Source organism: Candidozyma haemuli, assembly GCF_002926055.2.
Source record: "Candidozyma haemuli strain B11899 chromosome Unknown F_2014730914, whole genome shotgun sequence".
Taxonomy (NCBI): domain Eukaryota; kingdom Fungi; phylum Ascomycota; class Pichiomycetes; order Serinales; family Metschnikowiaceae; genus Candidozyma; species Candidozyma haemuli.
The window spans coordinates 745,120-770,806 of NW_020289912.1; the positions used below are offsets into that span (position 1 = coordinate 745,120).

The window sequence follows — 25,687 nt, forward strand, 5'->3', positions numbered from 1 at the left end:
ATTTGACGTCAGAGTACATAAAAATCAATTGAGTTCTCTTTCTTTTCCCTTCCGTCCCTCTCTGTCCTCCCTGACCCTCGGTACCCCAATATCCCGCCATTTTTCCATCGATCTTCACTAAAAACCCTATTCTCCTCGTCCTCGGGCCGAAATATCTCCCTCTCCAATTACCTAGCCCGCTTAAAGTACCCCTTAAAAACGTAAATACTGCCCTGGTGGGCCCATCCGTGCCCCCACCTTTATCTCCAGACCTATAGTTAATCCCCGGAATCTCGCCCAGCCTGCATCTCCAAAACGGTGGGGTAATCCTACTTATAGGAGGGAATCTCTTCAGGTCCCTGTTCATCGAGTGATTTTTCTTTCTTCAACATGTCTATTAACGAAGATATTCCAGCGATTTTTCTTGCCCAATTGAGTCCTCGGGGCTTGGAAGCGATCCAGAAAACAAAGGATTTTGTCAATGACTACTGTATTCCAGCTGACAAAGTGTACTACCAGCAGCTCTCTGACGATCCAGCAAAGAGATGGGCACTGACGCCTGAAGTGACTGAAAAACTCAAGAAGAAGGCTAAGGAGTTGGGTCTTTGGAACATGTTTCTTTCCAAACACTATGCTGAGGGAGGTGGCTTCACTAACTTGGAGTACGGCTTGATGGCTATGTACTTGGGTAGAGCCCATGTGGCACCAGAAGCTACGAATACCAATGCTCCTGACACGGGTAACATGGAGATTTTGGCCAGGTACGGTACTCCTTACCAGAAGGATAAATGGTTGAAACCTTTGCTTAATGGTGACATCAGATCGGCTTTCTTGATGACTGAGAAGGGAACGTCTTCCTCGAATGCGTTGAACATTGCTACTTCAGCTAAGAAGAACGCCAACGGGAACCTCGTTTTGAACGGTTTCAAGTGGTTTGCCTCGGGCGCCGGTGATCCAAGATGCGCTGTTTGGCTTGTCATGTGTAAGACCGCTGACGACAAGAAGAAGCCTTACCAGAACCACTCGGTTTTGGTGATTGACGCTAAGAAAGCCATTGCTACTGGCAGAGTCAAGGTTTTGAGACCACTTAATGTCTTTGGCTATGATGACGCTCCTCATGGCCATTGCGAGGTGGTGTTCGATAACTACGAGGTTCTGTCCGAGGACATGAAGAACATTTACTTGGCTAAGGACGGTATGGGCTTTGAAATTATTCAGTCGAGATTGGGCCCTGGCAGAATCCACCATTGTATGAGAAGTATCGGTGTTGGTGAATTCGCTCTTTCAAGAGTGGCTCAGCGTGCTAGCAAAAGACTTATTTTCGGTAAGCCTATGAAAGACCGTGAATCCTTCCAAGTGGCATTCGCCGAACACAAAATTGCCATTGAGCGTTGCAGATTGTTAGTGCTCAATGCTGCCCATAAGATTGATCTTGGAAATGCTAAACTGGCACAACGAGAGATCGCTATGGCCAAGATCGATACCCCCAGAACCGTTCTTCACATATTGGACTGGTGTATCCAAATGTTTGGTGCTGAAGGTGTTTCCCAGGACACTGAATTGGCCAGAATGTACGCTATGACCAGAACTCTTAGGATTGCAGATGGTCCAGACGAAGCACACTTGGGTCAATTGGGTAGAGCTGAGGTGAAGAAGTTCCCAGCCATTGAGAAGCTCTTTGAGGACTACGAGCGCAATGTCGGCAGAGTGTCCAAATTATAAGTTACGTTTAATATGTCTCCGATCGTTCGTGATTGAGGATATTCGTCATGAAATACATAAGCAGAAGTGAATGAAACCGTTCATGCTCCTTTTTTAGTGCCATGTCTATTGGCCTTAGTACAAGTCAGTTCTCAGGAAATCGTGGATGAGGCCCCTGTTCAAGTAGTTCTTGGCCTTTCTGGACTCCTCCTTGATTCTGGCAGTGTTTCTGGCCTTCATCTCTGCCTCGGCAGCCTCGAATGGAATTTGCTGCATTTGCATCAAATGATCGTCTTCTCTATCAATATCTAGCTCTCCAAGCATGACAACGTTCTCTCCTCTCACCATGAAAACACCTCTAGGCACTTCACCGAATCTCTCTGGGGCTTGTTCATTCTCCTTAGGCAAGTAAATTCTTTCAAGAGTGTCCTGTAACACCAAGTTTGCAAACTGGTCAAATGTTCTTAAAATGCCAAACACGTTTCTTCCGTCTCTCAACAACACAAAGATCTTTCTGTCTACTGAACCGACAATCGCTGCTGCTGTGGTAAATGCATACGACTCAAGGTACAATTCTTCGTTGGAAGTCAGCGTGTCTTGTGACTGCTGTGACTGCTGAGACAGAGGCTGCAGCTGTGGAACCGAAGCCATGGCAATGTCTTGATAATCTATGGGAAGCCTGACTGATGTACTCTGTAGATGGTAAGTTTAGGCTCAGGCTCAGTTTTTTCGACCTTTGATTTTGGCCTGCGCACGTCCCACCACCTAGTAACCAATTCATACAATGATTTTGATATAGGGAGTTGGAGTTGATTTTTAATTGAAAAGATGTAAATGGATTTGATGAGCTTGTTAGTGTTGTCTTTGGTTTATTTATTTGTTGACGGGTTTATGGTTTTGCTCTCGCATGGATATTTTGCACCCAATATGAATAGACAGTTGAGTTCGTGAAATAGTTGTAAAGAAGAAACAAAAAAAAAAGAAAAATAAATACAAGTAACCAATATAACTTAACAGAACAAAAAGATTCTTATAGAGATGAGAGAAGCCTGTATTGCATCATGATTAGAAGCCTGTAGCTGTGATACTTTTATAGGAATGCTTAAAAGCGACCAATAACAGCCTTCGAATATCGACGCCTCCTAAGTTTAGTAGAAAGAGATAAATGCTTTTAAGAATATCCAAAACTATTGTTTATTAATCATGACCTATTTTTAATAAATGTTTGGCTTCTTAAAAGATCTCTCGGTCCTTGCTCATGAGCCAGAAGCTATACTAGACGCATCTCATATTTTGCAGCCATTTAATCTCAACTTACAGCAAATTCAACAAAGACTTTTTCGTTTCAACGTGAACTAAACGACATCGAAATTAAAATCGAAATTATTATTACTCTTCCTTGACCATGTAAGAGGTCTTCAATCAAGTCTTCCATCAAGCCCACCTCTTCCTCCACCATACTACTTGTGCAGTCTGCGATGAGAAATTCTTGCAACCACCAGCCAGACATGTCTTTCTACGAGTGCAAGGATACCATTGAAGAAGGTGACCTAGTACTTGCTTTCGTCAGCAGAGGCCTTATAAAGCCTTTTTATGTCACCAAAGGTGAATTCTTGAACACGAGGTTCGGTAACTTCGAACATGACAGAATGATAGGCATGAAGTATGGTTCCCAGATGGCTGGTGCCAGAGATAAGGGATTCGTCCATCTTCTTCAGCCTACGCCTGAACTCTGGACCATTTCGTTGCCACACAGAACACAGATTGTCTACACGCCAGATTCGTCTTACATTGTGCAAAGACTAGGCATCACCAACGGCTCCAGAGTTATAGAAGCAGGTACTGGCTCTGCCTCGTTCACACACGCTTTTGCAAGAACAGTTGCTGAAGACGGTAGACTCTTTACATACGAGTTCCATGAACCTCGGTACCTAGAGGCCAAGAAGGAATTGGAGGAGCACGGTCTTCTCCAGGTAAACACCATCGCTACGCATCGCGATGTGTGCAATGGAGGATTTGAAATCGCCGACCTTCCAGAAAAGTTTACCCAAAATGACTCTATTGACGCAGATGCCGTGTTCCTTGATTTACCTTCGCCATGGACAGCCATCCCACATTTGCCCAAAGTCGTTTCTAAGACTTCCAGAGTGGGTATCTGCTGCTTCAGCCCGTGCATAGAACAAGTGGATAAGACGATAGAAGCGCTTGAAGCTAACGGCTGGACGGGGATTGAAATGGCAGAAATCGCTGGTCGCAGGTACGAGGCCAGGAAGGAGATGGTCAAGGACCTTGGAGATGTGGTGAAGAGACTTAAAGACATTCAAGGCAGAAAGACGCTGGGTATAGAAAGCAGAAGGCTTGCCAGGGTAGGAGACAAAAGGAAGGAAAACCAGGGGGTTAAAAGAGAAATTGACGAGGTTGAAAGCGACGAAACGGCTCTGCCAGACCCAAAGCCCAAGGGATTCAACCCATTCGGTAAAGGTATGAGAATCAGAGAGGGAGACGACCAGTTCCAGTGGAAGCAGGTGACGAAAATCGAGCCAGAGATTAAAACTCACACTTCCTACCTCACGTTTGCGTACCTCGTACCGCAAAGAACATAAAAATAATGCATATTCATAGTTACGTGGTTGTAGTATAGAGTGGTTGCAAAAACATGTCCGAGAAATAGGGCCTTGGCCAGTGTGGACTGCACACAAGGCCACTTGGGAAACCTACTATCAACCAGAAATTGCGGACACTACAGCATTTACCAAAGGTACTTAACTGATTGTACTATAGACTTACTACCTCGTGCAAAATGGACGGAACTCCAATTGGTATGTTACTTTTATTGGCTTTGGCCTGCACCGCCTCAGGGCGTTAATTTCCCTTTACCTTCCCAGTACTAACAGCCAGTCCTCGATCAAGGTACCGGGTTTGTCAAGATTGGCCGGGCCGGCACTAATTTCCCCGACCACACCTTCCCTTCGCTTGTCGGTAGACCAATCTTAAGAGCTGAGGAGAGAAATGCGTTGGTTCCTGACAACATTGAAATCAAAGACATAATGTGCGGTTCTGAGGCCAGCGAGGTCAGATCGCTATTGCAGATAAGCTATCCAATGGAGAATGGTATCATCAAGAACTGGGAGGATATGGAGCACTTGTGGGACTATGCTTTCTACGAGAAGATGAGAACTCCTACTGAGGGCAAGAAGATTTTGTTGACTGAGCCTCCTATGAACCCATTGAAGAACAGAGAGACTATGTGCGACGTTATGTTTGAAAAATACCAGTTTGGTGGTGTCTACGTGGCCATCCAGGCTGTGTTGGCTTTATATGCTCAAGGTTTGAGTTCTGGTGTTGTGGTGGACTCTGGTGATGGTGTTACACATATTGTTCCAGTCTACGAGTCGGTTGTTTTGAACCACTTGACCAGAAGATTGGACGTGGCTGGTAGAGATGTCACCAGAAACCTCATCAACTTGTTGTTGCGCAGAGGTTACGCTTTTAACAGAACTGCTGATTTTGAAACCGTTCGTCAGATAAAGGAAAAGTTATGTTACGTTTCTTGCGACTTGGCTTTGGACACGAAATTGGCCACGGAAACTACCACTTTGGTTGAATCCTACGAATTGCCAGATGGCCGTGTTATCAAGGTTGGTTCGGAGAGATTCGAAGCCCCTGAGTGTTTGTTCCAACCTAGTTTGGTCGATGTCGAGCAGCCTGGTGTGGGCGAGACATTGTTCAACACCATCCAAGCTGCCGACGTTGACATCAGATCCTCTCTCTTCAAGGCCATTGTGTTGTCTGGTGGTTCTTCTATGTATCCTGGTTTGCCTTCCAGATTAGAGAGAGAAATTAAGCAGTTGTGGTTAACGAGAGTGTTGAAGGGTGACCCAGAGAGATTTGACAAGTTCAAGATCAGAGTGGAGGACCCTCCAAGAAGAAGACACATGGTGTTCATTGGTGGTGCTGTGTTAGCTAACATTATGTCTGACAAGGACCACATGTGGATTTCCAAGCAGGAATGGGAGGAGCAAGGTCCAAGGGTGTTGGAGAAGTTGGGCCCACGTTAATCAACACCAAACTCTAGAGCACATGCGACAAAAACACGACTACATGAATTTAAATACAATAAAACGTCTTTCATGCGATCTATTATGCAAATGCTATATGTAATTAGGTAGTCGTATGCGTACGATAGTCTGTATGTCTAAGCGTAATTAAGAGTTTCGATTTGGTCGATGATATTATCAACGAGCCTGTCAAGAACGTCGTCCGAGAGATCTCCCTGGTGACGTCTATTATAGCCATAGTTCACAGCTGACTTGATGACATCTTTAACGAAGCCATTGCTTACTGCTTTTGGTTTTAAGAAGTCTGATGTGAGGCATTGTTGAACTGTAAACCGTTCATGCGGGTTTCTCACAAGACACTTTTGCATCAATTCAATGGCACTTCGTGGAACAGGAATCTCACCAAGGCCATGGGATGGGAAGTGCACTTTGACCTGGGGATTCATGATAGCCATGATTCTTTGCTGCCCCGCATAGGAAGCGTATGGAGGACGTCCATATATCATTTGATAGATGATACATCCACATGACCAAATATCGGAAGGTTTTCCGACCTTCCAGGTATTGCCTGTATTGCCCTTGGCCAAGTTGAGGGTATGGTTGACTTCGACAAGAGCTTCAGGAGCCATGTAGTTTGGAGTACCGATTTGTGACTCCCTGTAAATATTGGCCGTGTGATCAGGAACTGCGTTGGCAATGCCAAAGTCGATGATTTTCATTATTCCACGAACGAACAAGAAGTTTGCTGGCTTCAAATCGCTATGAACAATTCCAGCCCGATGAACAGCTTCCACGCATCTAAGAACTTCCATTGCATGGAACCTAACAAAGCTCAAATCAAGAGAACAAGCCATGGCCTGTCTTTGTTGTAACACATGAGCAAGATCCAACTCACCACACTCCATGGTGAGGTAAATACTGCCATCATTGATTGCAAACTCGTGAAGCTGCACAACCCTTGATTCATTCTTGAGTTTGGCAAGTAAATCAATCTCACCCTTGAATCCCTTCACGCACGATTCGTCAAACTGGTCAAATGTGACTTTCTTGATTGCGTAGGTCTTCTTACTAGAGAGTGACCTGACCTTATAGACCTTTGAAGTCCCGCCTCTGCCTATAAGTTCAAGCTTCTCATATTGTGAATTATTCACATAGATTATTTTTTTCCGTTTACCATCTTCAACAACGCCACCTGAGCCGCTCGACAGGGATCTTGGGTGATCTGCATGGTCTTGCGGGGCTGTATGGAGTTGTTGGCCATATGAGGGAAAGAAGCCTGCAATGGTTGTTGTGGGGTAATGAATGATGACCTTGGAGGAGGAGCTGGATTTGAGTGCGTTGACAATTTTGGTAGTTTTGGTTTTCTGAATATATCGGCATCCCTTTCAGCATTGATCTTGCTTGGAGATATACTGGATAATGGCGGCCTACTCCACGGTCTGTGTGATGTCCCTCTAGAAGATGGCCTCTGATCAGTTGGCTTATCGACGTAAACTTGAAAGCCGTTGGGTTTTGGAGGAGGCGTACTGCTTCGAGATGTTCTTGACAGTGATATGAGTGGCTGCTTTTCGGCGAAGGGAGGGCTAAAGCGACCTTCGGTACTATTATTGCTCCGAAGCTTCTCCAAAGACTTGAAAAATGTAGATTCATTGGAGATTACCCTGCGAGGTGAGCCTCGGCTATTTTGACCTTGGTTGAGGCCCTGTAACAGAGGCGGTGTTTTGAAGGCATTGAGGAGCTCATGAGATGGCTGGGGCTTCAAAAGTGAAGGCTTGTTCTCCTGTTCGCCTGGCAGAGGCAGTTTTTCTTTTCCTGGGGGTGATACTTCGGAAGCACGTTTTGGAGGCCCTAATCTGGCAAAGCGTCTCGCAAAGCGGGACTTTTTCGTTAAGCCAAGTGAATTCGATCTGTTCAAACCTGGTTGCGACCCGCCTGGGGTCGTGGCAGTTGTATGTGCTGATTTGGCGCTTGCATCATTGGCATCCATGAGGTCATCGTTCTCTTCTGTATGCATATTGGAGCTGAAGGAATGCCCAGTGTTATTCCCGCTGACATTAGTACCACTGATATTGTGACTGCTCATATTCATCCCACTGATATTAGACCCGCTGACGTCGTGATTCGAAAAGTTCTGCGAGCCTATGCTTCTGTTTTGATGTTCAACATGCGATTCGTGCAGCGAGGATTCGTTAAAATGAACGGAAAGCGTATTCTTCAAGTTCGCTCGTAGAGCATGGTTCTCCCCGATTTCCATGGAGCTCAAGTTCTTCTTTGTTTCGGACTTGTCATTGAGCAGTGCAAGGCCGTATGCGCTTAGAGGCGGCGGGAGGAAGGTGTTGTCGTCGTCTTGCATCCGCCTCTTGACAGACAACGGAGCATCTGTTGTGAAATGAAGGGACATTTACGTTCCATGAACCGACGGTGGGCGTAAAATAGGCGTTGTTATTGTTTGAGGTTCCTTTCTATGTTTGTTATTACAGGCGCGCTGTTTGTGATAGCGTATCGTGGTGCACGGGTGTAGGTGCAGTAGATGTGGGACGCTCTCAAGCCAGGACAGGTATTTAGAGGTAGGCAATGTATTTCGGTGGAGATTGGGTGTTTTCCGTTGAAAGAGGGAAATTGGGGTTTTGGATGGTGGGGCTTGGGGATGGTAAATTTTCAAGAGATTTGATTGGGTGGCGGGGAAAATACTAGGGGTTACTGAGAGAGCGGTGAAAATAAATGGATAGTCGTAGGGCCGTGCCACTTACAGACAGTGAAAGACAGAGAAACGTGGATTTTTGGAATCTGGAAGTGAAAACAGCAGTTTAAGTGATTCTAAGCATTTGAGAGCTCTAACGACGAAAAGAAAGATGGTTTTGCTAAAAAAAAGTTGGATGCTTCTCTTGTTAACTATGGCTCTTCACCCAACATACCTCTTACAAGCATACCTTGAAGAAAGCGTAAAAGAACAGAAAACCACAAAACTGCCCCTCGAGAAGACTTTCCTATCATCCAAAATTCAACCAGCATCACAGAGAACCTCTAACTACAACCCAACCTCCCTCTGGGAATCCACCTCTCAGGTTAGTCGCATATGTAAGGCCTCTACTCCACCGTTTTGCAACCATTCTGCACGAGAAGCACATCACCACCATTTTGCATGAATCTTGAATAAAACCTCCACAAATCAAAATCCAAGAAACCTAAAACCTACGATTCCACAAAACCTTCACATCCTATTGTCTCCTCCCATTTTACCTCTTTTTTCTCTGGTAGGCGCCAAAACCACCATAGTGCGAAGACTGAAAATTGGGCGCATCACCGTCTTTAACTACCCAGCCTAACATCCGTCTGCTTTTCCAAACCTTCCGTAGAATGAGCTCCCAGTTTGCTCTTCAGACAAGCTTCGATGTGGAATATGCTCCAGCAAGCATAAAAAAGTGGCGTTCTAAGAGAACAGGCTTGCTGCTTACATATGTCAACCAACCAACCCCAATGGTTAATGGCTACTTTGCTGTGGCGACAGAGATTCCAGACGACTCGGGATGCCCACATACCTTGGAACATCTTGTGTTTATGGGTTCCAAGAAGTACCCATACAAGGGCTTGTTGGATAGCTTGGGACAACGGTTCTTTTCATATACCAATGCCTGGACTGCCATTGACAGAACCGTGTATACATTGACCACGGCAGGCTGGGAGGGTTTCCAGAAACTCTTGCCTATTTATTTGGATCATGTTTTCAATCCTACTATCGATGACGAGGCGTGTCTTACCGAGGTTTACCACATTGACGGTAAGGGTAAAGAGAAAGGTGTGGTTTTCAGTGAAATGCAAGGTATTGAGAGCCAGTCTTGGTTTGTGCTTTATTTGGAATACTATCGTGCTCTTTACTCCAAGGAGTCTGGCTACTCCTCAGAAACAGGCGGTCTTATGTCTGAATTACGCCACCTCACATGGGATCAGATCAGAAACTTCCACAAGGCCATGTATAGACCTGATAACGTGGGTGTGATTATTACAGGCTCTGTGGACGAGAAAGAGCTTCTTGAAACCATGGAACAGTTCGATGCTGAACTTCCGTCTTTGCCAGAGACTCCTCACAAACGTCCGTGGATCGACTCAAAGGTTGACCTTCCTCTCACAGAAGCTGTGATTAGGGAAGTTGAGTTCCCAGATGATGATGAGACCATGGGTGAACTTCTTATTGGCTGGATAGGTCCATCTGCTGAGGACACTCTTGCAGTTTTGGCGTTGGACATGGTCGGATGCTACTTGGCAGAATCGCCTATTTCATTGTTGAACAAGCATTTGGTTGAAGTTGAAAACCCTTCAGCCACCGATATTGATGTCATTTCTGATGACTTCCTCCGAATTGGTACGAATTTCTATGTTGGAGGTATTCCAGTGGGCGAGTTGTACAACGTTGACAAGAAAATTAAGGAACTCTTAGACAGCATTACAAAGGAGGAGAATTTTGATCTCACATACATGAGACAGATTGTCGCTCAGCAGAAGATCAAGTTTGTTTCCAAGACAGAAGGCTCGCCTCTTACTTTCTCCAATGTTGCCATTCTGGAAGTCATTTACGGTAACCGTGACGGTTCTGACTTGAGCAAGTGGTCCAAGAGTTTGAAGGAGCAGGATGAGTTAGCTACGTGGTCTGCAAAGCAATGGTGTGACTTCATCAAGACCAACTTTGTTGACAGCAAACCAGTTACCATCATTGGAAAGCCTTCTGCTCAAGCTATCAAGGACCATAAAGCGGGAAACCGTAAACGCAACAAAGACATCAGAGAGCATCACGGCGAAGAAGGTCTTCTTAAGTTACAAAAGACCCTTAATGATGCACAGGAGAAGAATGATGCACCAATCCCTGATGAAGTTCTTACAAAGTTTGGTAAACCTGATGCATCGAAGATTGATTTCATTGAAACTGAATCTTATAAGGCTGGTAACAATAAGACTGAATTACCCTTCTATAAGAAGGACGGCTCGTTTTACGATATCATCCAAAAGGATACTCCTGCTGATTTCCCATTGTATGTGCATCTTGAAGACTACAAATCTCAATTTGTCACTGCTCAATTGGTCTTCTCTTCAGCAGTCGTTCCCCCAGAGCTTTTAAGATACTTCTCACTCATTGAAGATATCTTCTCTGTTTCTATCACAAAGCCTGATGGCAGCTCTTTGCCATATGAGGAGGTGATCACGGAATTGAATAACGACTTGCTTGATTTCGATTTGGATAACGGCTTTGACAGTCAATTTGTTGAGCTCATCACTGTCACTGTCAAGTTTGAAGTCACCAAGTACGACAAGGCTATTCAATGGTTGATCGATGTTCTCAAATACTCTGTCTTTGAAGAATCCAGGGTCAGAGTCATCATCGAGAAGCTTATCAATTCGCTTCCTGACAAGAAGAGAAATGACGAATTGATGATGTACTCTTCACAATACAGAACCGTATACAAGGAGTCCTCTTTGAGGAAATCTCAAGATTCTATCTACACCGAGAACTTCTACAGAGAATTGATGCAAAAGATTGAAGACGGTAAGTTTGACGAGATCACCTCTGATATCAATACCATCAAAGAGAAGCTCTTCAATGTGAACAACATGAAGCTTTTCTTGACCGGAGGTTGTTCCAAGCTTGAAAATCCTATCTCCTCATGGTCGAAGTTTATCAAGGAATTCGATGGTGCCGCTTCTGAAGCCGACTTAGATCTTGAGAGAATTCCAAGATCTTACCAGTTCAAGTCTGAAATTGGACAAAATTGTTCTGGACAAGCATTCTTGGTGACAACGCCAGCCAGTGATACTACACACTTGATTGCAATGACACCAATTCCAACAGACTACTCTGATATCGACATTGCAAGAATCGCCTTGGCAAGTGAGATATTATCTGGAATGGAAGGTCCATTGTGGAGAGGTATCAGAGGCTCGGGTCTTGCTTACGATGCTTCCATTAGAAGAATGGTGGAGTCTGGTTTCCTTACTTTCGTCATCTACAGAGGATCAGATGCCCAACAAGCATGGGAAACTACAAAGAAAATCATTCACGAGCATGCTTCTGGTGAGGTTGAAATTGACCAGATCGCTATTGACAATGCCGTTGCTGGAATTGTCAACTCGCTTGTCAAAGCAGAATCTAACAACCATGATGCTGCTGTTAACAAGGTTTTGGATAACATCTTCAAGAAGAGAGGTCCAAATTACGGTAGAACATTCTTGAAGAGTCTTACTTCCGTGACCAAACAGGATTTGTTGGATGTTTTGAAGAAGTTCTTCGTGCCTCTCTTTGAGCCAAAGAAATCACTTTTGTTTTCGTGTCTTCCTACAACGACTGCTCCAGGGTTCCAAGAGTTCTTGGAGAAGCAGGGGTACGAGGTTGACTTGGAAGAGGTTAATGCTGCTAGTGATGAAGCTGCTGAGAAATCTGTAGGGGAAGAATCTGAAGGATCTGGAGAGTCTGATGATTCGGACGAATCTCTGGGTTCCGAGTCTGAGGATGAAGATTAGAATTACATAGATGGTATATAGGATAGATTAAGTCATGCAAAAATGATTGGACTATATGCGAAATGGTAGACTCCTTAGAAGTCGACAATGATGTTTTCAAATTTGTGGGCATTTGGATCTTTGGAATCCTTCTCCAAGAACTTGACGTAGTCAGAGACCTGTTGGCAGACCTTAGTCTGGTCTCTCTTAACTGATTTCCACCAAAGTGGACTGCCGAGACCTTTACAAGCGGCCCAGCGGGAGATCAAGTTGAATCTGAGTTCCCAATCCCTTTTGCCATAATGCTCTTCGTATCTGCCAGGCAAACCCATGTTTCTCTGGGAGAAACAATCGAAGTACCCTTCGGGATCGGTTTCCAAGACCGGGTTGATCTTTGGTCTGTGAACATGAAGGAACATAACTTCAGGTAATGGAGGCATTTCGTCGCCTCTTTCTTCCTGGAAAGCTTTTAGAAGGTTTCTTGTGGCATCGTTATTTTGGTCAAACGTAAGTCTCATGTCCTGGTTCTTCTTCTGAAGGAATCTCTTCCATTCACGAAGGAAGCCAGCAGAGGTGACAGGATCATATTGAACAATGGTAGTCTCCTGGAACCTGCCTCCCTTTTCGTTGAAACCAGCCAACCACGTAGCTCTGTCAACCACATGGTATGGTTCATTGAACACATGGAGGGCAGGAACAAAAGTGTCTCTGTCACCGTCACCAGGACTGCCTTGATAGAACATTCTCCAGTAATGAGTAGCACCAAAGACGTTATAGTAAAGGGATAAGTAAAGCGATCTGAAATGTTCTCTCTTGGAGAAAACCATCTGGCCTGTTTCTGTAGATACAGCGTTGGGGAGTCCTTCCCGATCGTGGAAATGAACAATCTCTGGGTTACGAGAAAAGTAGTCCTTGGCGTCTTCGTCATTAGGAATACCGTGTCTTCTGACAGGCATGCCTGGAACGATTCTGGCAATGTCATAGTAAGTTGGAGAGACCGTACGCTGCCAGAGGTCAGGCCAAAGGAGGAATTTTGTGTCCAAGTATTGTGGAGACAGCAACAAGGAGTCTGGGTTCATCAAAGGCATGTTATCGGCATCCAAGGCAATGACGTTCTCGAACGAAGTAACGAGAAGACCAAGGATCTTAAGCTGGAACTTGGAAAGCCTGAGTTTCTTCAACATATCTGGACCTATTTCATCTTCAATGATGACACACTGAGCGTTGAAGGTGTTTTTCAAAGTGTCACACAAGTCTTTGTCGTACTCTTCTGCTGTATTGATCATGACCTCAATAGGAAGCTTGGAGCCAGTTTCTCTGATCTGAGCAATGGCAACCATAGCACCGGCAAAGTAGGCTCCACCAGCACTAAGCACAATACCGTCGCCTCTGAAGATATGAGGAGGCGGTGTGCTCAACAACCGAAGCTGCAGCACAATGGCGTCGTGCTTGGTCTGGAAATCCTGGAAACGGTCGTTTTCGAAACGAACAATATCAAGCTTGTTTTCATCGTAAATGACTGGGTTGACAACAAAGGAGCAGCCTTGTAAATCGTTACCGCGTTCGTGTTTCGTTAATGGACCCATCAGCGGAGCGTGTTTCATGATCAAGTCGTTCAAGACAAAGTTGAAGTAGTTCTTACGAGACATGGAGTCGTCAAGCTGGGCACGGACCTTTTCTTTAAGGTCTGGGGATGCTTTAGGCCCAAGAACCGAGTCCATGGCAGAGAAGATCTCGTAGTTTTTGAGCTTCTCCTTGTTCTCTTCATAGTACTTCATTTCCAAGTCCTGGAAAATATCAAAATGCTTCTCTCTTAGCGTGTAATAAGACTTCGTGAACTCACGGTCGAGTTTCTCCTTGAGCTGCTTGATGAAATCCTTTTCGTACTCGTTCTTGATCTCCTTCCTCAAGTCGTCCATGAACTGATCCTTATGTGACCTGCTCAAGTCCTGCTTGATCTTATCGAGGACCATTTCCTTATTGGCTTCTAGCAAGCCCTTCCGAAGCAGCTCTGTGTATTCATTTGAAGTAAGCACCTCTAGACTCAGCTCGAGGCCGCCATCGGATGCATTGGTATAGAAATCGGAGTCTGATCTGCTAAAAATGGCGATATTTAGAAGAATCACCACCGCCACGATCGACCCGATGCCTGCTCTCAGAGCAGCAAATTTAGCTAGCAGCAGCATTCCCACAAGAAAAAAAAAAAAAAAAAACGAATGTGTTATTTAAGGGAGGACCTGACGTGGGTTTTATAAAAAGACGTAATAGGAAAAAGGTACTTGCAAGGCGCGAGGCGGCTGGGTAATATACGCAGCGAGATGTCTTGGTAAAAAAAAAAAAAAAAAAAGACGCCAAAAGATAAGATTTATTCCATAACCAGTAGCAGCAGGCCCAGCGATAATTAAGCAGGGTCTAGCAAAAAAAAAAAGCCAAGAGAAGGAAAAAAAGGAAAAAAAATAAGAAAAAGCAAAAGAAAGAAACGCCTCAGGAACCAGCATTAAGTTAAGTTTGTACGACTTTAAACAAAATGCAACCAAAAAATGCAACCAAAAAAAAAAAAAAAATCGTTTGAGGGTGTTATTGTGCAAAAAGGGTCTGTTTTTGATTATTTTTTGCACCCAAAAAAGCGCACGTTTTAAGCCTCAAAACGTGGCATAAATTAAAACGGTGGAACAATAGCACGTCAAAAAGAGGCGTATCTGGAAGGGAGGGATTGGATTATGGGGGGATGTTGGTGGGCAAAGGCGATGGGGACTTGTAGGATGGGAAGAAAAGACCCGTGCACCTTTCCCTTATATATGTGCCTGAAAAGCATGGAAGGCTAATTTTTTGTCTTTAGTGTTTTTCTTGCTAACTATGGTTGGCTATGGGGTTGGTGAGTATATGCCGTGCTAATCAATTGCTCAAGACGCATACATTAGGTATATGCTTCGCCTGGACGTGGCTTGTATGCAGGTCGGAAATTCAGGTCACGTGACCAGTTACCAAAAACCCGCCAATTCTACAAACCAACAAAGCAGCCAGAGAAATTTCTTCATAATGGAAGGATCGTATTGTATTGAGATCCTCCAGTTTTGTGGTTGTTTTTTCTATTTTCAGTCTTTGTGTGGGGAAAAACACTCCACCCCTGGCTTATCTGTATCCTCAGCGCACCCACTCAAAGCTGGCTCCAGCTTCAAATACACCCGTTTGGCGCCAGAATGGTGTCACTAAACCAACATTCACTATGCATTTTCTTCGTTGATGGAATGCCACACGTTGCTCGACTTATTGTCCTGGAAAGCCGTGCATGAACAGCACGTTCAATGATGTATTACATAGCCAGGCCAATTGAAGCAAGACCTATTTGGCCTTGAAAGTCATAGCCTACACTCTGGGGGCCATTGAATATGAGGTGTTTCTTGTCGCTAAGCAATTCCCATGGTTGCTTTCGGAAACTCCTACACCCGAGGTACAATATCCGTACTAAGCCCATAGCTCTTGGCTCGAGGCGCAGCCAGTTTGTGAGATTCTTGCTGGTTGCAAATGAGTACCATGTTTGCATTGATTGTACAACCACCATGGCTTAAGTGGCTGTTGGGGCTTGAAAAGTTTTATACTTTCGCCAATTGGTCGAAGATAGCTATCGAAGGTCTCGTGGAATGTCAACGTTTATCGCGTTGGCGTGTTCGATAGGGAAGAAAGCATGGCGCTTAAACATGGTGACAACTGTCTTCCACATCAAGTGTGTATCTGTAGTGTAATGAGGCAGCCGCAGTGACGGTTGCGAAATGGCTGCAAACGTGGTGGAACCTGGTGGAACGGAGTGGCGGGTGGAGGTGGGCCGGATGTGAAATTATAGTGAGTTTCCGATGCTGCTGGGTAATCTAAGTGTAAAGACGTGTTTTGTTTGTGTACGTGTTTCCTAAACTGTGTGAATTTACGTACCCAGCGTTATATGCCACAGATGGGCTGATAATCGGGCTTATTCGCCCCTGAAGATGTCATAACCGTTTGAAACATGGCATGGCGTTTTGCCTAACTGGAAGAGCTTTCTATATTTGTCTTTTTGGGTTCTTTATTTGGGATAAAGGCAACTCTGCAGTTGTCTCTCTGGTAGTGAGGTTGCGTACCGCATTGGCCTACATCGCCAGCTACCACCAAAACCACCTATGGAAGTGGATTCTTAGCTCTATTCAAATTTCCCTTCCTTCCTTTCTTTATATTATGATCCCTTCGGTTAGGTAGATTTAAAGTTGTTGTCACGTGCACTTAGTGGAACCGAAGACGTTGCCATCGATATGCATCTGCTTATCACCATCCACTGCTTACAAACAACCAAAGAAACATATCCATGAACGTGGAACTATCGGTGCACCTTTCACAAACGCTTCCGAACCACTCAGACAAGTGTTTATTTCCTCCTTCCCTCCTTCAGTCTATAGTCGACTCAGTCACTGATCTACCGCATCCTTTGGTGTTTAGTGTATCTGATGGCACTTCAAGTATAGCTGTGGGTGTTAGAGAGTTTACTGCTGACGAGGGCACGATAGCTGTTCCACAGTATATTTTTGATAGACTTAAGAATGATATTGTCTCGGTGTCGCTCGACTCTTCGCTTCCCAAGGCTACTTTTCTCCAGCTTAAGCCTGCTCAGTTCTACCCACACATCACCAACTGGAAGTTTTACTTGGAATCACAGCTCAGCAAGAACTATACTACTTTAAGCAAGGGGAAGTCGTTTTTTATTGATGACCGGGTGGCTAATAGCTTGGTGGAGGTAAATGTGGAGGATGCTAATGCTCAGACAGTCATTGTCGTGGATACAGATACTATCTTGGATGTGCTTCCACTTAACGATATCATGGCAGCTCAGCAGCTCAACCAGATAGAAGCCACGTCTGCTTTGGAGAACATCCCCGAGCTTTCTGAATCCGAAGTGTTGGAGGTTGTACCATTTAACCAGACTACTGTGCCTAAGATCTTCAAGATCAACCTTCGAAAAGTCCAATCGAGCTTTCAGTTGGTACTTAGATCGGAAAATGAAGAGGAGGCGTATAATGTGGACTTGCTCGTGGCGCTTGATAAGTTTGTCAAGCTCGATAACTTTGCATTCGAGACAATGTCTCAAGATAAGGTCGTTTCAAATACCGACAAGAAAGTGGAAATCGATATGAAAAGTGATATGATTATTAATCATATGGAGAAATACAAGGAGGAGGATTCGTGCTACTTATATGCTGTTGTCTTTGCTTGGGACCACAATGCCCGAGTGAAGCTCGAAACGGCTCCTCTCTCCAGTCACACTGAGCCTGCAAAGACGACAGCTACGGAAACAGCATGTAGTCATTGCGGCAAGTTCATCGACAAGAACAAGTTGCCCCTTCACGAGGCGTTTTGCATTAGAAATAACGTCAAGTGCTCCTGTGGGTCTGTCTTCACCAAAGAGGTACCCTCCAACCATTGGCATTGTGATGTCTGTGAACCTCCAGTGGCTGGTAACAGTACGCTTTTCAAGTTTAAGCACGATCGTCTTCAGCACAGCGGGCCATATAAATGTGAGGTGTGTGGCTCATCTGACGAATATCCAGACTTCGTGCTGTTGGTGCAACATCATAAGCTGACTAGCTGTCCGTCAAAATTGCACGAATGTATGTTTTGCCACTTGATCTTGCCACAAGAAGAAGAGACTTATGAGGATCGGTTTACCAACCTCACTCACCATGAAAACCAATGTGGAAACAAGACAACAGAGTGTTTCGAGTGCCACCGTGTGTTGAAGAGGAAAGACTTGAAGAGCCATATGCGGATGCATTATATGGATAAGGTTGAGCTTAATACAGAAACGATAGACAAGTGTGCCAACGCCAATTGCGTCAACGTGCTTGACAATGCTTCTAATGACCTCGGTCTCTGTGACATTTGCTATGGACCTTTGTTCGCTACTGTACTTGACCCTACCCACATAAAGCTACAGAATCGTATTGAGCGTCGCTACATGCTTCAGCTTACCAAAGGCTGTGGCAACAGCTGGTGCCAAAATCCCCAATGTGCCACGGCAACTCAACCCCAGCCTATCAAGGACCTGCTTCGTAGAATACAACAAGAGTTGTTGCCGCTCGTGGCTAACCCTGAACTTCCAATTACAAAGAAGAATGGCAAAAAATCTGACAGAAACGAGTTCTACTTCTGTATCTCCGAAAGCATCAATAATAAGAAGAGACTCGTGGAGCATCTTACCGACGAGGGCCAGTACTCAAAGAGTATGGCTCTTAGAGCGGTTCATAAACTGAGAGACGAAGACACCGCCAGAGATTGGCTTTCCAAGAACGCTATACCCGTTAGTTAGGCGGTAGGTTAAGCTTCTCAGTTACAGCATATACTTAATTGCATAGTGGACCAATTCAAGCCACCCTAATGATTCGTCTGTAGACCCTTCCGTTCACCAAGCTAAATATAGTACACTCTATACCACTCCAGGCGTTGGTTGCTAGTCTACTGCCCAGCATCTGAAACAGTACTTATTGGGGCATATCAGTCAGCTCACAGTCCCAATTAGGACTATGCACCTGGGCTAATGGCTGCGATAGATAGCCACACTTAACGCCAGTCACAGCAGGCCATTGGACGGTTGGTTCAGAGTGGTTTAAGTAGCCGATTTAATTGGCTGTAACCATGCTAGAAAGCCAACTGGCCGATTTGCAAGACCTATGGAGTACAAACTACACTGTAGATGATCACCAGGGTAGTTACGCAAGAACAGCGTATCCACCCCACTCCACGAACCCCTCCTCGAGGAATACTAAAGCAATTACAATGATTCAGAAAATACCCATTCTACAAGTCAGGTGCCTCGGTAGATAGCTGGTCCCATCGTTCCCTGCCCTCCTCAGGTGAAACTAGCCAGCTTCAACAGCCACTCATGAGTCACCGATAAACCCGTAACTCCAAAGCACGGGAAAGCACCTATAAAGTACCACAGTATAAAGGAGAGCCCACAATAAGAGTATGTAGGAAAAAAAGAAGCTCCAACTGCCTCTCCCACACGAAGGTTATACAGTAGTGTACAGCCAAGTGTGGATGACACCGGGCTCGGTCCCGAGTCCGCTACCCGAACCACATTGGAAACCAAAGAGGGTTCATTTCCAGTTGGCCCTAACAAATTTCAGTAAACACAAATCCACTTCCTCCTCTGCTTTCTTCTTCCTCTAACTGTCTCCACTGTGTGGTCTACTGTGAGTGGCTGCGAAAAGCCTCAGTTCCACAGTTAGTAGCAACACTGGAGGACCAACGGCCCACCGGCTCCCAACATACCCAAAACAGTAACAAAAAAAAAAAACGAACGAAAAGTGCCACTTTTCCTGACCCATTCCACCTTCCTTCTTTTCTTCCACTTAACACTGCCATCTTCATCTCTCAACCTTCCTTTCCTCCTCTTATCGTTTATTCCGCACCTCGGCTGGCTTATCAGCACACGAGCAAAGATAAGACAACATGGTGGAAAGGCAACAAAATAAAAAAATAAGGGCACCAAAATAATCTACGAAACTTCCTCTCTCTTTCTATACCCTTACTTTTTCTTCCACTTCTTTTTCCCCCAGTTTGGCTGGAACCTTTTTTGCAACCGTTGTTGGGTAGAGCCACACCCGTGCATCCCACATGGCTGGCCCCCTTTCCTACACACACTGCTCGGTCGCTATAAAAGCCCACCCTCTTATCGCCACTGCTCCTCCTTCTTCCTTATCTGACTCGAACAGAAAACCCACCTTCACCCTCTAACACTCCAATTACCCGCTTTACAAACTTTCTTTATTTCCTCAATTAGCCATGTTGTTTTCCCGTACTGTGGCTCTTTCCATTTTGGCCACTTTGGGCGTTAACGGTCTCGTTATCCCCCACATTGGCGACGTTATCGATGTGTTCAAGAACACCGACTTGGCCACTCTCAAGGATGACATTTCCCACAAGGCTGGTGATGTCATTGCTGACTTGAAGGACTTGAAGGCGCCAAAGTTGGTTTCCATTGACCAGGCTGCTCCTTTGTTGTCCAAGGAGGGTCTCCGTGACGTAATTCCACACAAGTACATTGTGGTGTTCAAGGAAGGTATTCCAAAGAACTACGCTGACTTCCACTCCAAGTGGGTTGCTGACGTTCACGCCCAGTTGGTTGGCAAGGCCGACAAGAACCACCCATACTTCTCTGCTGTGGAGGCTTTGAAGACTGAGGGCGGCATCACCGACTCGTTCGATGTGGCTGACCTTCTTACTGGTTACACCGGTTACTTCATGGACTCCATGGTTGACTTGATCCGTCGTGACCCAGCCGTTGCTCACGTTGAGAAGGACTCAATGGTTTACGCCAACGAGTTTGACGTGCAGAAGGGTGCTCCATGGGGTTTGGCTAGAATCTCCCACAGACCACCTCTCTCCTTGAGCTCTTTCAACCAATACCTTCACGACACTGAGGGTGGTGACGGTGTCACTTCCTACGTGATTGACACTGGTGTGTTTGTTGACCACAGCCAGTTTGAGGGTAGAGCCAAGTGGGGTAAGACCATCCCAACCGGTGACACCGACAACGACGCTAACGGCCACGGTACTCACTGTGCCGGTACTATTGCCTCCAAGGACTTTGGTGTCTCTAAGAAGGCTCACGTTGTTGCCGTCAAGGTCTTGGGTTCCAACGGTTCTGGTTCCATGTCTGACGTCCTCAAGGGTGTCGAGTTTGCCGCAAAGTCCCACCAGGAGGATGCCAAGAAGGGCAAGAAGGGATTCAAGGGTTCCACTGCTAACATGTCTTTGGGTGGTGGTAAGTCTCCAGCCTTGGACTTGGCTGTGAATGCTGCCGTCAAGGCCGGTCTTCACTTTGCCGTTGCTGCTGGTAACGAGAACCAGGATGCTTCCAACACCTCTCCAGCTTCCGCTGAGTTGGCTGTCACCGTTGGTGCTTCTACCATCTCTGACGCTAGAGCTTACTTCTCCAACTACGGTGATGTCGTTGACATCTTTGCCCCAGGTCTCAACATTTTGAGTACCTACATTGGCTCCGACACTGCCACTGCTACTTTGAGTGGTACCTCTATGGCCTCTCCACACATTGCTGGTTTGTTGGCCTACTTCGTGTCGTTGCAGCCAGGCGCCGACTCTGAGTTCTTTGTTTCCGGTAAGGGCGTTTCTCCAGGCCAGTTGAAGAAGAACTTGGTCAACTACGCCACCAAGAACAAGTTGTCTGACATCCCAGATGACGGAACTCCAAACCTCTTGGCTTTTAACGGTGCTGGACACAACTTGACTAGCTTCTGGGGTGGTGAGGCCGCTGAAGAGGAGGTCCACCTGAAGGAGACCGTCACCTTGGGTTCCCAGATTGACGAGTTGCTCGCCAAGGTTGAGAAGGACTCTTCTCACATCGTCGACGACGTGAAGAAGTTGGTCCAAAACCTCTACAACAAGGATTAGGTTCTATAGATTAGAGCTAGCAATGCCAGTTTGATATACGACACGATAAACTAGAAATGTAGGCGCGACAGTAGCAGTAGTAGAAGTAGTAGCAGGGCTGGTGATGGTGGCGTGGTGCACGGGTGCACCACCTGCTCTCACAAGATTACAAAGCCTATAACCGCTCCACCTTCCATAACTTTCCACCTTTAATCAACTACCCTTATAGAATGTCGACCCCTGCCAAAAGAAGATTAATGCGTGATTTTAAGAGAATGCAGCTGGATGCTCCCTCAGGAGTTTCCGCTTCTCCTCTCCCGGATAACGTCATGTCCTGGAATGCTGTCATCATAGGACCTGCTGATACGCCTTTCGAAGATGGAACGTTCAAGCTAGTACTACAGTTTGACGAGCAATACCCTAACAAACCTCCTACTGTCAAGTTCATAAGCGAAATGTTTCATCCTAATGTTTATGCCAGTGGAGAGTTGTGTCTAGATATCTTGCAGAACCGTTGGTCGCCTACGTATGATGTATCTAGTATCTTGACATCGATCCAGTCGTTGCTTAATGACCCTAATATCTCGTCGCCGGCTAATGTGGAGGCGGCAAACTTATACAAGGACCATCGTTCGCAGTACATCAAGAGAGTCAGGGAAACCGTGGAGACTAGTTGGAACGAGGATGATGAAGACGACGACGATGACTCAGAGGACGAATCCGAATGAGCGATGCATGTTCGTTAATTAGACTGTGTATATACAAGGGTGGCGGGCGGCGCCTGGTCCATATACGAACCTTAGAAATTGGTGTAGGTGAGGGAGAGTAGGTAGAGGGTGCTGGCCAAGCGGCCTCTGTTTCTAGTGTGTCTCCTTTGGAGACATTCACGCTCTTAAGCTGGTGTCAAATTCATCCAGTGCTTCTGAGCCGTGTCTATCTGAGCCATAAGTAGTACCACTTTTTGCCAGGTTTAGGGGGCTCAACCTTCTTCTCCAATTCTTCCCTGGCTCTCTTCTCCGCCCTTTCCATAGCCTGTTTATCCTCAATCAAGACTTCAGTGGGCTTGCCTTCCTCGCCAATCTTCTTATCTCTAGCAAGAGCCAACATGGCTATGAAAACGGTAATGTAAATAAACGTCTTGGTCACAGGGTCCATTTTCTTGATATCAAACTGTTCCTTTCTTACAGGAGTCTCTGCAAGAATCACTGGCTCGAGTTTCTTGATTGGATCACTTGGTTTAGGCGTAGCGGTCCGGATCTTAGATGGAACAGTAAAGGGAAGGTCAAGTGGTGGTTCCAACGTGTTCCAGTTAGTGAACTTCTCACGTACGCCCCAATCACCATATGCAATGTAGTATCCAAGCTTCTTATCAGTTTCTGTGAGCTTCTTCCACTTCTTATCGTACTTATCTTGGAGCTCTTTCAAGACCTGGCCCTGGTGTAAAAGACTCAAGGGGCCAAAAAGCTTAGGGTTTTCAAAGATTGGCGCCGTATCAATGGGCTGGGTAGCGTCGTCGTTTCCCTCTGAAGAAAAAATAGATCCCATGTCTTTAAGTGTTTGAACGTGGACTTTGGCAGCTTCCGCTTTGGCCTCCTCAGGAGAGAGTTTCTTCTCTGGTTGAGGCTTCTCAGTGGGTTCACCTGAAGGCGGCGTCGAAAGAAACCTCAAATTCATCTGTTTAGGCCATCTGCAGCCTCTCAGGAGCATCTGTGTGCTCATGTGTCTCGGAAGCATAGTTGATGGAGAGATCTGGAGAAGTGAAAAACTGCGACCAGATGTAGTACTATGAATTTTGCACCCAATATCAGCACCCAACAGTGCTGAACATTAATTCCTAAATACCTATTAAATTATTTTTTACCTTATACTATCCGATTCATGAACTTTCCAATGGCAATCATCGGCGCACATACCGCCTTGACCGCCATACATAACGCATCAATGAGGAGGGAAAGCTCGTAGAGGATCCACATGAATATCACCAACTCAATGAGGATCACAAGCGTCTGCAACGAAGGGAAATGCACTGCAATGATGTCAATGGGCGCAAAGATGATCTTCATGATTTTGATGCTTTTGATCAACAGATTGATGTTGGAGACGATTTTCACTGGTCCACCTTCATGTAGCCTGCCAAGGGCTCCGTCTTTGGTCATCATGGCCTGTGCTGATGTGGGAGGGTACCCGTGGTACGAGTCCAAGCTGTCGTTGCCCATGATGATCTCTTCGCTGAGATTGCCGTCGTCACTTACTTCGATTTCGTCTGGGAATTCGGAGTAGGTGTAGATTGTAGATGCCTGGCTTCCCTGGTCGAACCGCTGAAGCGACATTGAATCTGGCATGCCTTTGACGCCTGCAAAATATGCCGAAGCCGGCTGGTTCCATTTCTTCATCTTATTTTTGTAGTTCTTGAATGGGTTCCCATTGCCCGTACGCTTCTTCTTCTTTTCAGTAGGAACAACAGCAGCTTCTCTGTCAAGCTCAACTATCTTTCCACTTGGAGCTGTTGTGCTTTGGCTTGAAGGAGCAGTATACACTAGCCATGAAAGAATGTAGTTCCAGAGTGGATGAAAACCAGCATTGGGGCCTAATGTGCCCAGGGCAGATGCCATTTGCTCAACATCCTCTCTTTCTTGTTCTTCCTTGGGTTGCTGCTTAAGTTGCTGGCGTGCTTCTATTTCTCGGTTGTAATTGTCGAAATAATCATCACCAAGCGCCTTCTTAGCGTTCTTCCATTTCCGTTTCCAAGCTTTCTTGAGATTCTCGTTTTGCGGTTCCTCATAACCCTCCATCTCTTCATCGTCAGAGTTGTCGCTCACATGCTGAACGAACAACTCTCTCTCCTTCTCTTCCTTCTTTTTCCTCTTCAATGCAAGTTTAAATGCTTTCTTCTCCAGCTTACTATTCTGCTTCGCTGCCTTGGCCTCTCTTTCCTTTTCTCGTTTGGCTCTTCTGGCATCGTCTATCTCGTTTTGCGTATAGTAGTCATACGAGTTGTAGTCGTTCAAACCAACTTTCTTTTGCACGTTTTTCATGGCTCTAGAAAACTTCTGTTTCTTTTCAAGCTCTTTGGTCTTCTCAGGATCATCAAACACAACGTCGATCGGGTTGAAACGCTCGTCCTGGTCCCTATCAAACACATCCATAAATGTCTTATGCGTGAACATCTTAGGCTTTACCTCCTCTGCCTCTTCATACCGTTTCTTCTGGTCCATATAATAACCTTCATAGCCCACCGGGATCTTCCTTGGCTGTTCAGTAACCAGCTCAAGATCCTGGGTGTGGAACGAGGAACTATCGTCATGCTTCCGTTTTGGCTTATAATAGTCAGAATAGTCTACCGAGCGCTGCTGTTTCTTGTAGAGGTAATTAAGATGCGCTGGCGTGATTGCTTCATCAAGATCATCTGGGTTTTCGCTTCTTGGAGTGGATGCTGCTGAATAATGATCTGGGCTAGTCGCTCGAGGAGACATCAGGCTGGCTCTGGAGTGGAAAGTAGACTGCGAGTGGTTTTTCCGCCTGTCCAAGTAGTCGGAAGAAAAGTAGCCGGTTCGGGAGACGTTCATGGCGACTGGCAGGAAAAGAAAGAAAAAAAAAAATGGACCTAAAGTGTGAAGTCTAAACAAACTACGATCTGACGATGGATGTAGCAGGGTGGCTGGCTGATCTGGGGAACGGTAAACAGTCCTGCAAGCAGCCCCAGATCCACCTACACGAGAAGTGGCAATTAGACGTTGAAAAAGAGATCTCTTGAGTTTTTAAGACACTCTTTAAGATGATAATAAATTTAATGCTTTTTATAGAGATGTCTTTGGCTGGTGATGCCTCCCCGGTTGGTTATGTTTTGCACCCATTTTGACAGGTCGCGCCGCAATGTTCAGAGGGAAGTACCACAGAGAGATAAGCTTTGCATTTCAGGGACCCTCCATATTCACGGTCTATTTCGTGTTTTTCCTTTCCCAGTAAGTGAATTAGCATTTGGCATTGTTCTGCAGTCGACACGAGATAAGCCGTTTGGGAGATAGTGACGACAGGGCTGGCCAGGGATG

The 25,687-nt window shown here is 45.7% G+C and overlaps 11 protein-coding genes across 11 annotated transcripts; 6 read left to right on the forward strand and 5 right to left on the reverse strand. All coding sequences in view use genetic code 12, as the record gives it.

The window, feature by feature from the left end:
* Positions 1–369: 369 nt before the first annotated feature.
* CXQ85_004006 (uncharacterized protein) lies at positions 370–1,701 on the forward strand (the record flags this gene model as incomplete). The annotated part of the gene is made up of 1 exon (XM_025487637.1): positions 370–1,701. One exon carries the CDS (start codon positions 370–372, stop codon positions 1,699–1,701), a length of 1,332 nt encoding a protein of 443 aa, XP_025344653.1.
* Positions 1,702–1,815: 114 nt separating this feature from the next.
* CXQ85_004007 (uncharacterized protein) lies at positions 1,816–2,331 on the reverse strand (the record flags this gene model as incomplete). Its single annotated transcript, XM_025487638.1, has 1 exon — positions 1,816–2,331. The coding sequence occupies one exon, from the start codon at positions 2,329–2,331 to the stop codon at positions 1,816–1,818; it is 516 nt and encodes a 171-aa protein (XP_025344654.1).
* Positions 2,332–3,188: 857 nt separating this feature from the next.
* On the forward strand, positions 3,189–5,738 carry CXQ85_004008 (uncharacterized protein; the record flags this gene model as incomplete). Its single annotated transcript, XM_025487639.1, has 2 exons — positions 3,189–4,265; positions 4,575–5,738. The coding sequence occupies 2 exons, from the start codon at positions 3,189–3,191 to the stop codon at positions 5,736–5,738; spliced, it is 2,241 nt and encodes a 746-aa protein (XP_025344655.1).
* Positions 5,739–5,875: 137 nt separating this feature from the next.
* MPS1 (serine/threonine/tyrosine protein kinase) lies at positions 5,876–8,139 on the reverse strand (the record flags this gene model as incomplete). The annotated part of the gene is made up of 2 exons (XM_025487640.1): positions 5,876–6,868; positions 6,913–8,139. The coding sequence occupies 2 exons, from the start codon at positions 8,137–8,139 to the stop codon at positions 5,876–5,878; spliced, it is 2,220 nt and encodes a 739-aa protein (XP_025344656.1).
* A 956-nt stretch (positions 8,140–9,095) lies between these two features.
* CXQ85_004010 (uncharacterized protein) lies at positions 9,096–12,245 on the forward strand (the record flags this gene model as incomplete). Its single annotated transcript, XM_025487641.1, has 1 exon — positions 9,096–12,245. The coding sequence occupies one exon, from the start codon at positions 9,096–9,098 to the stop codon at positions 12,243–12,245; it is 3,150 nt and encodes a 1,049-aa protein (XP_025344657.1).
* A 74-nt stretch (positions 12,246–12,319) lies between these two features.
* Positions 12,320–14,410, reverse strand: MNN26 (Mnn26p; the record flags this gene model as incomplete). Its single annotated transcript, XM_025487642.1, has 1 exon — positions 12,320–14,410. One exon carries the CDS (start codon positions 14,408–14,410, stop codon positions 12,320–12,322), a length of 2,091 nt encoding a protein of 696 aa, XP_025344658.1.
* Positions 14,411–16,557: 2,147 nt separating this feature from the next.
* Positions 16,558–18,552, forward strand: CXQ85_004012 (uncharacterized protein; the record flags this gene model as incomplete). Its single annotated transcript, XM_025487643.1, has 1 exon — positions 16,558–18,552. One exon carries the CDS (start codon positions 16,558–16,560, stop codon positions 18,550–18,552), a length of 1,995 nt encoding a protein of 664 aa, XP_025344659.1.
* Positions 18,553–20,030: 1,478 nt separating this feature from the next.
* On the forward strand, positions 20,031–21,659 carry CXQ85_004013 (proteinase B; the record flags this gene model as incomplete). Its single annotated transcript, XM_025487644.1, has 1 exon — positions 20,031–21,659. One exon carries the CDS (start codon positions 20,031–20,033, stop codon positions 21,657–21,659), a length of 1,629 nt encoding a protein of 542 aa, XP_025344660.1.
* A 209-nt stretch (positions 21,660–21,868) lies between these two features.
* RAD6 (E2 ubiquitin-conjugating protein) lies at positions 21,869–22,366 on the forward strand (the record flags this gene model as incomplete). The annotated part of the gene is made up of 1 exon (XM_025487645.1): positions 21,869–22,366. The coding sequence occupies one exon, from the start codon at positions 21,869–21,871 to the stop codon at positions 22,364–22,366; it is 498 nt and encodes a 165-aa protein (XP_025344661.1).
* A 205-nt stretch (positions 22,367–22,571) lies between these two features.
* Positions 22,572–23,372, reverse strand: CXQ85_004015 (uncharacterized protein; the record flags this gene model as incomplete). Its single annotated transcript, XM_025487646.1, has 1 exon — positions 22,572–23,372. The coding sequence occupies one exon, from the start codon at positions 23,370–23,372 to the stop codon at positions 22,572–22,574; it is 801 nt and encodes a 266-aa protein (XP_025344662.1).
* Positions 23,373–23,500: 128 nt separating this feature from the next.
* Positions 23,501–25,204, reverse strand: CXQ85_004016 (uncharacterized protein; the record flags this gene model as incomplete). The annotated part of the gene is made up of 1 exon (XM_025487647.1): positions 23,501–25,204. One exon carries the CDS (start codon positions 25,202–25,204, stop codon positions 23,501–23,503), a length of 1,704 nt encoding a protein of 567 aa, XP_025344663.1.
* Positions 25,205–25,687: the final 483 nt, after the last annotated feature.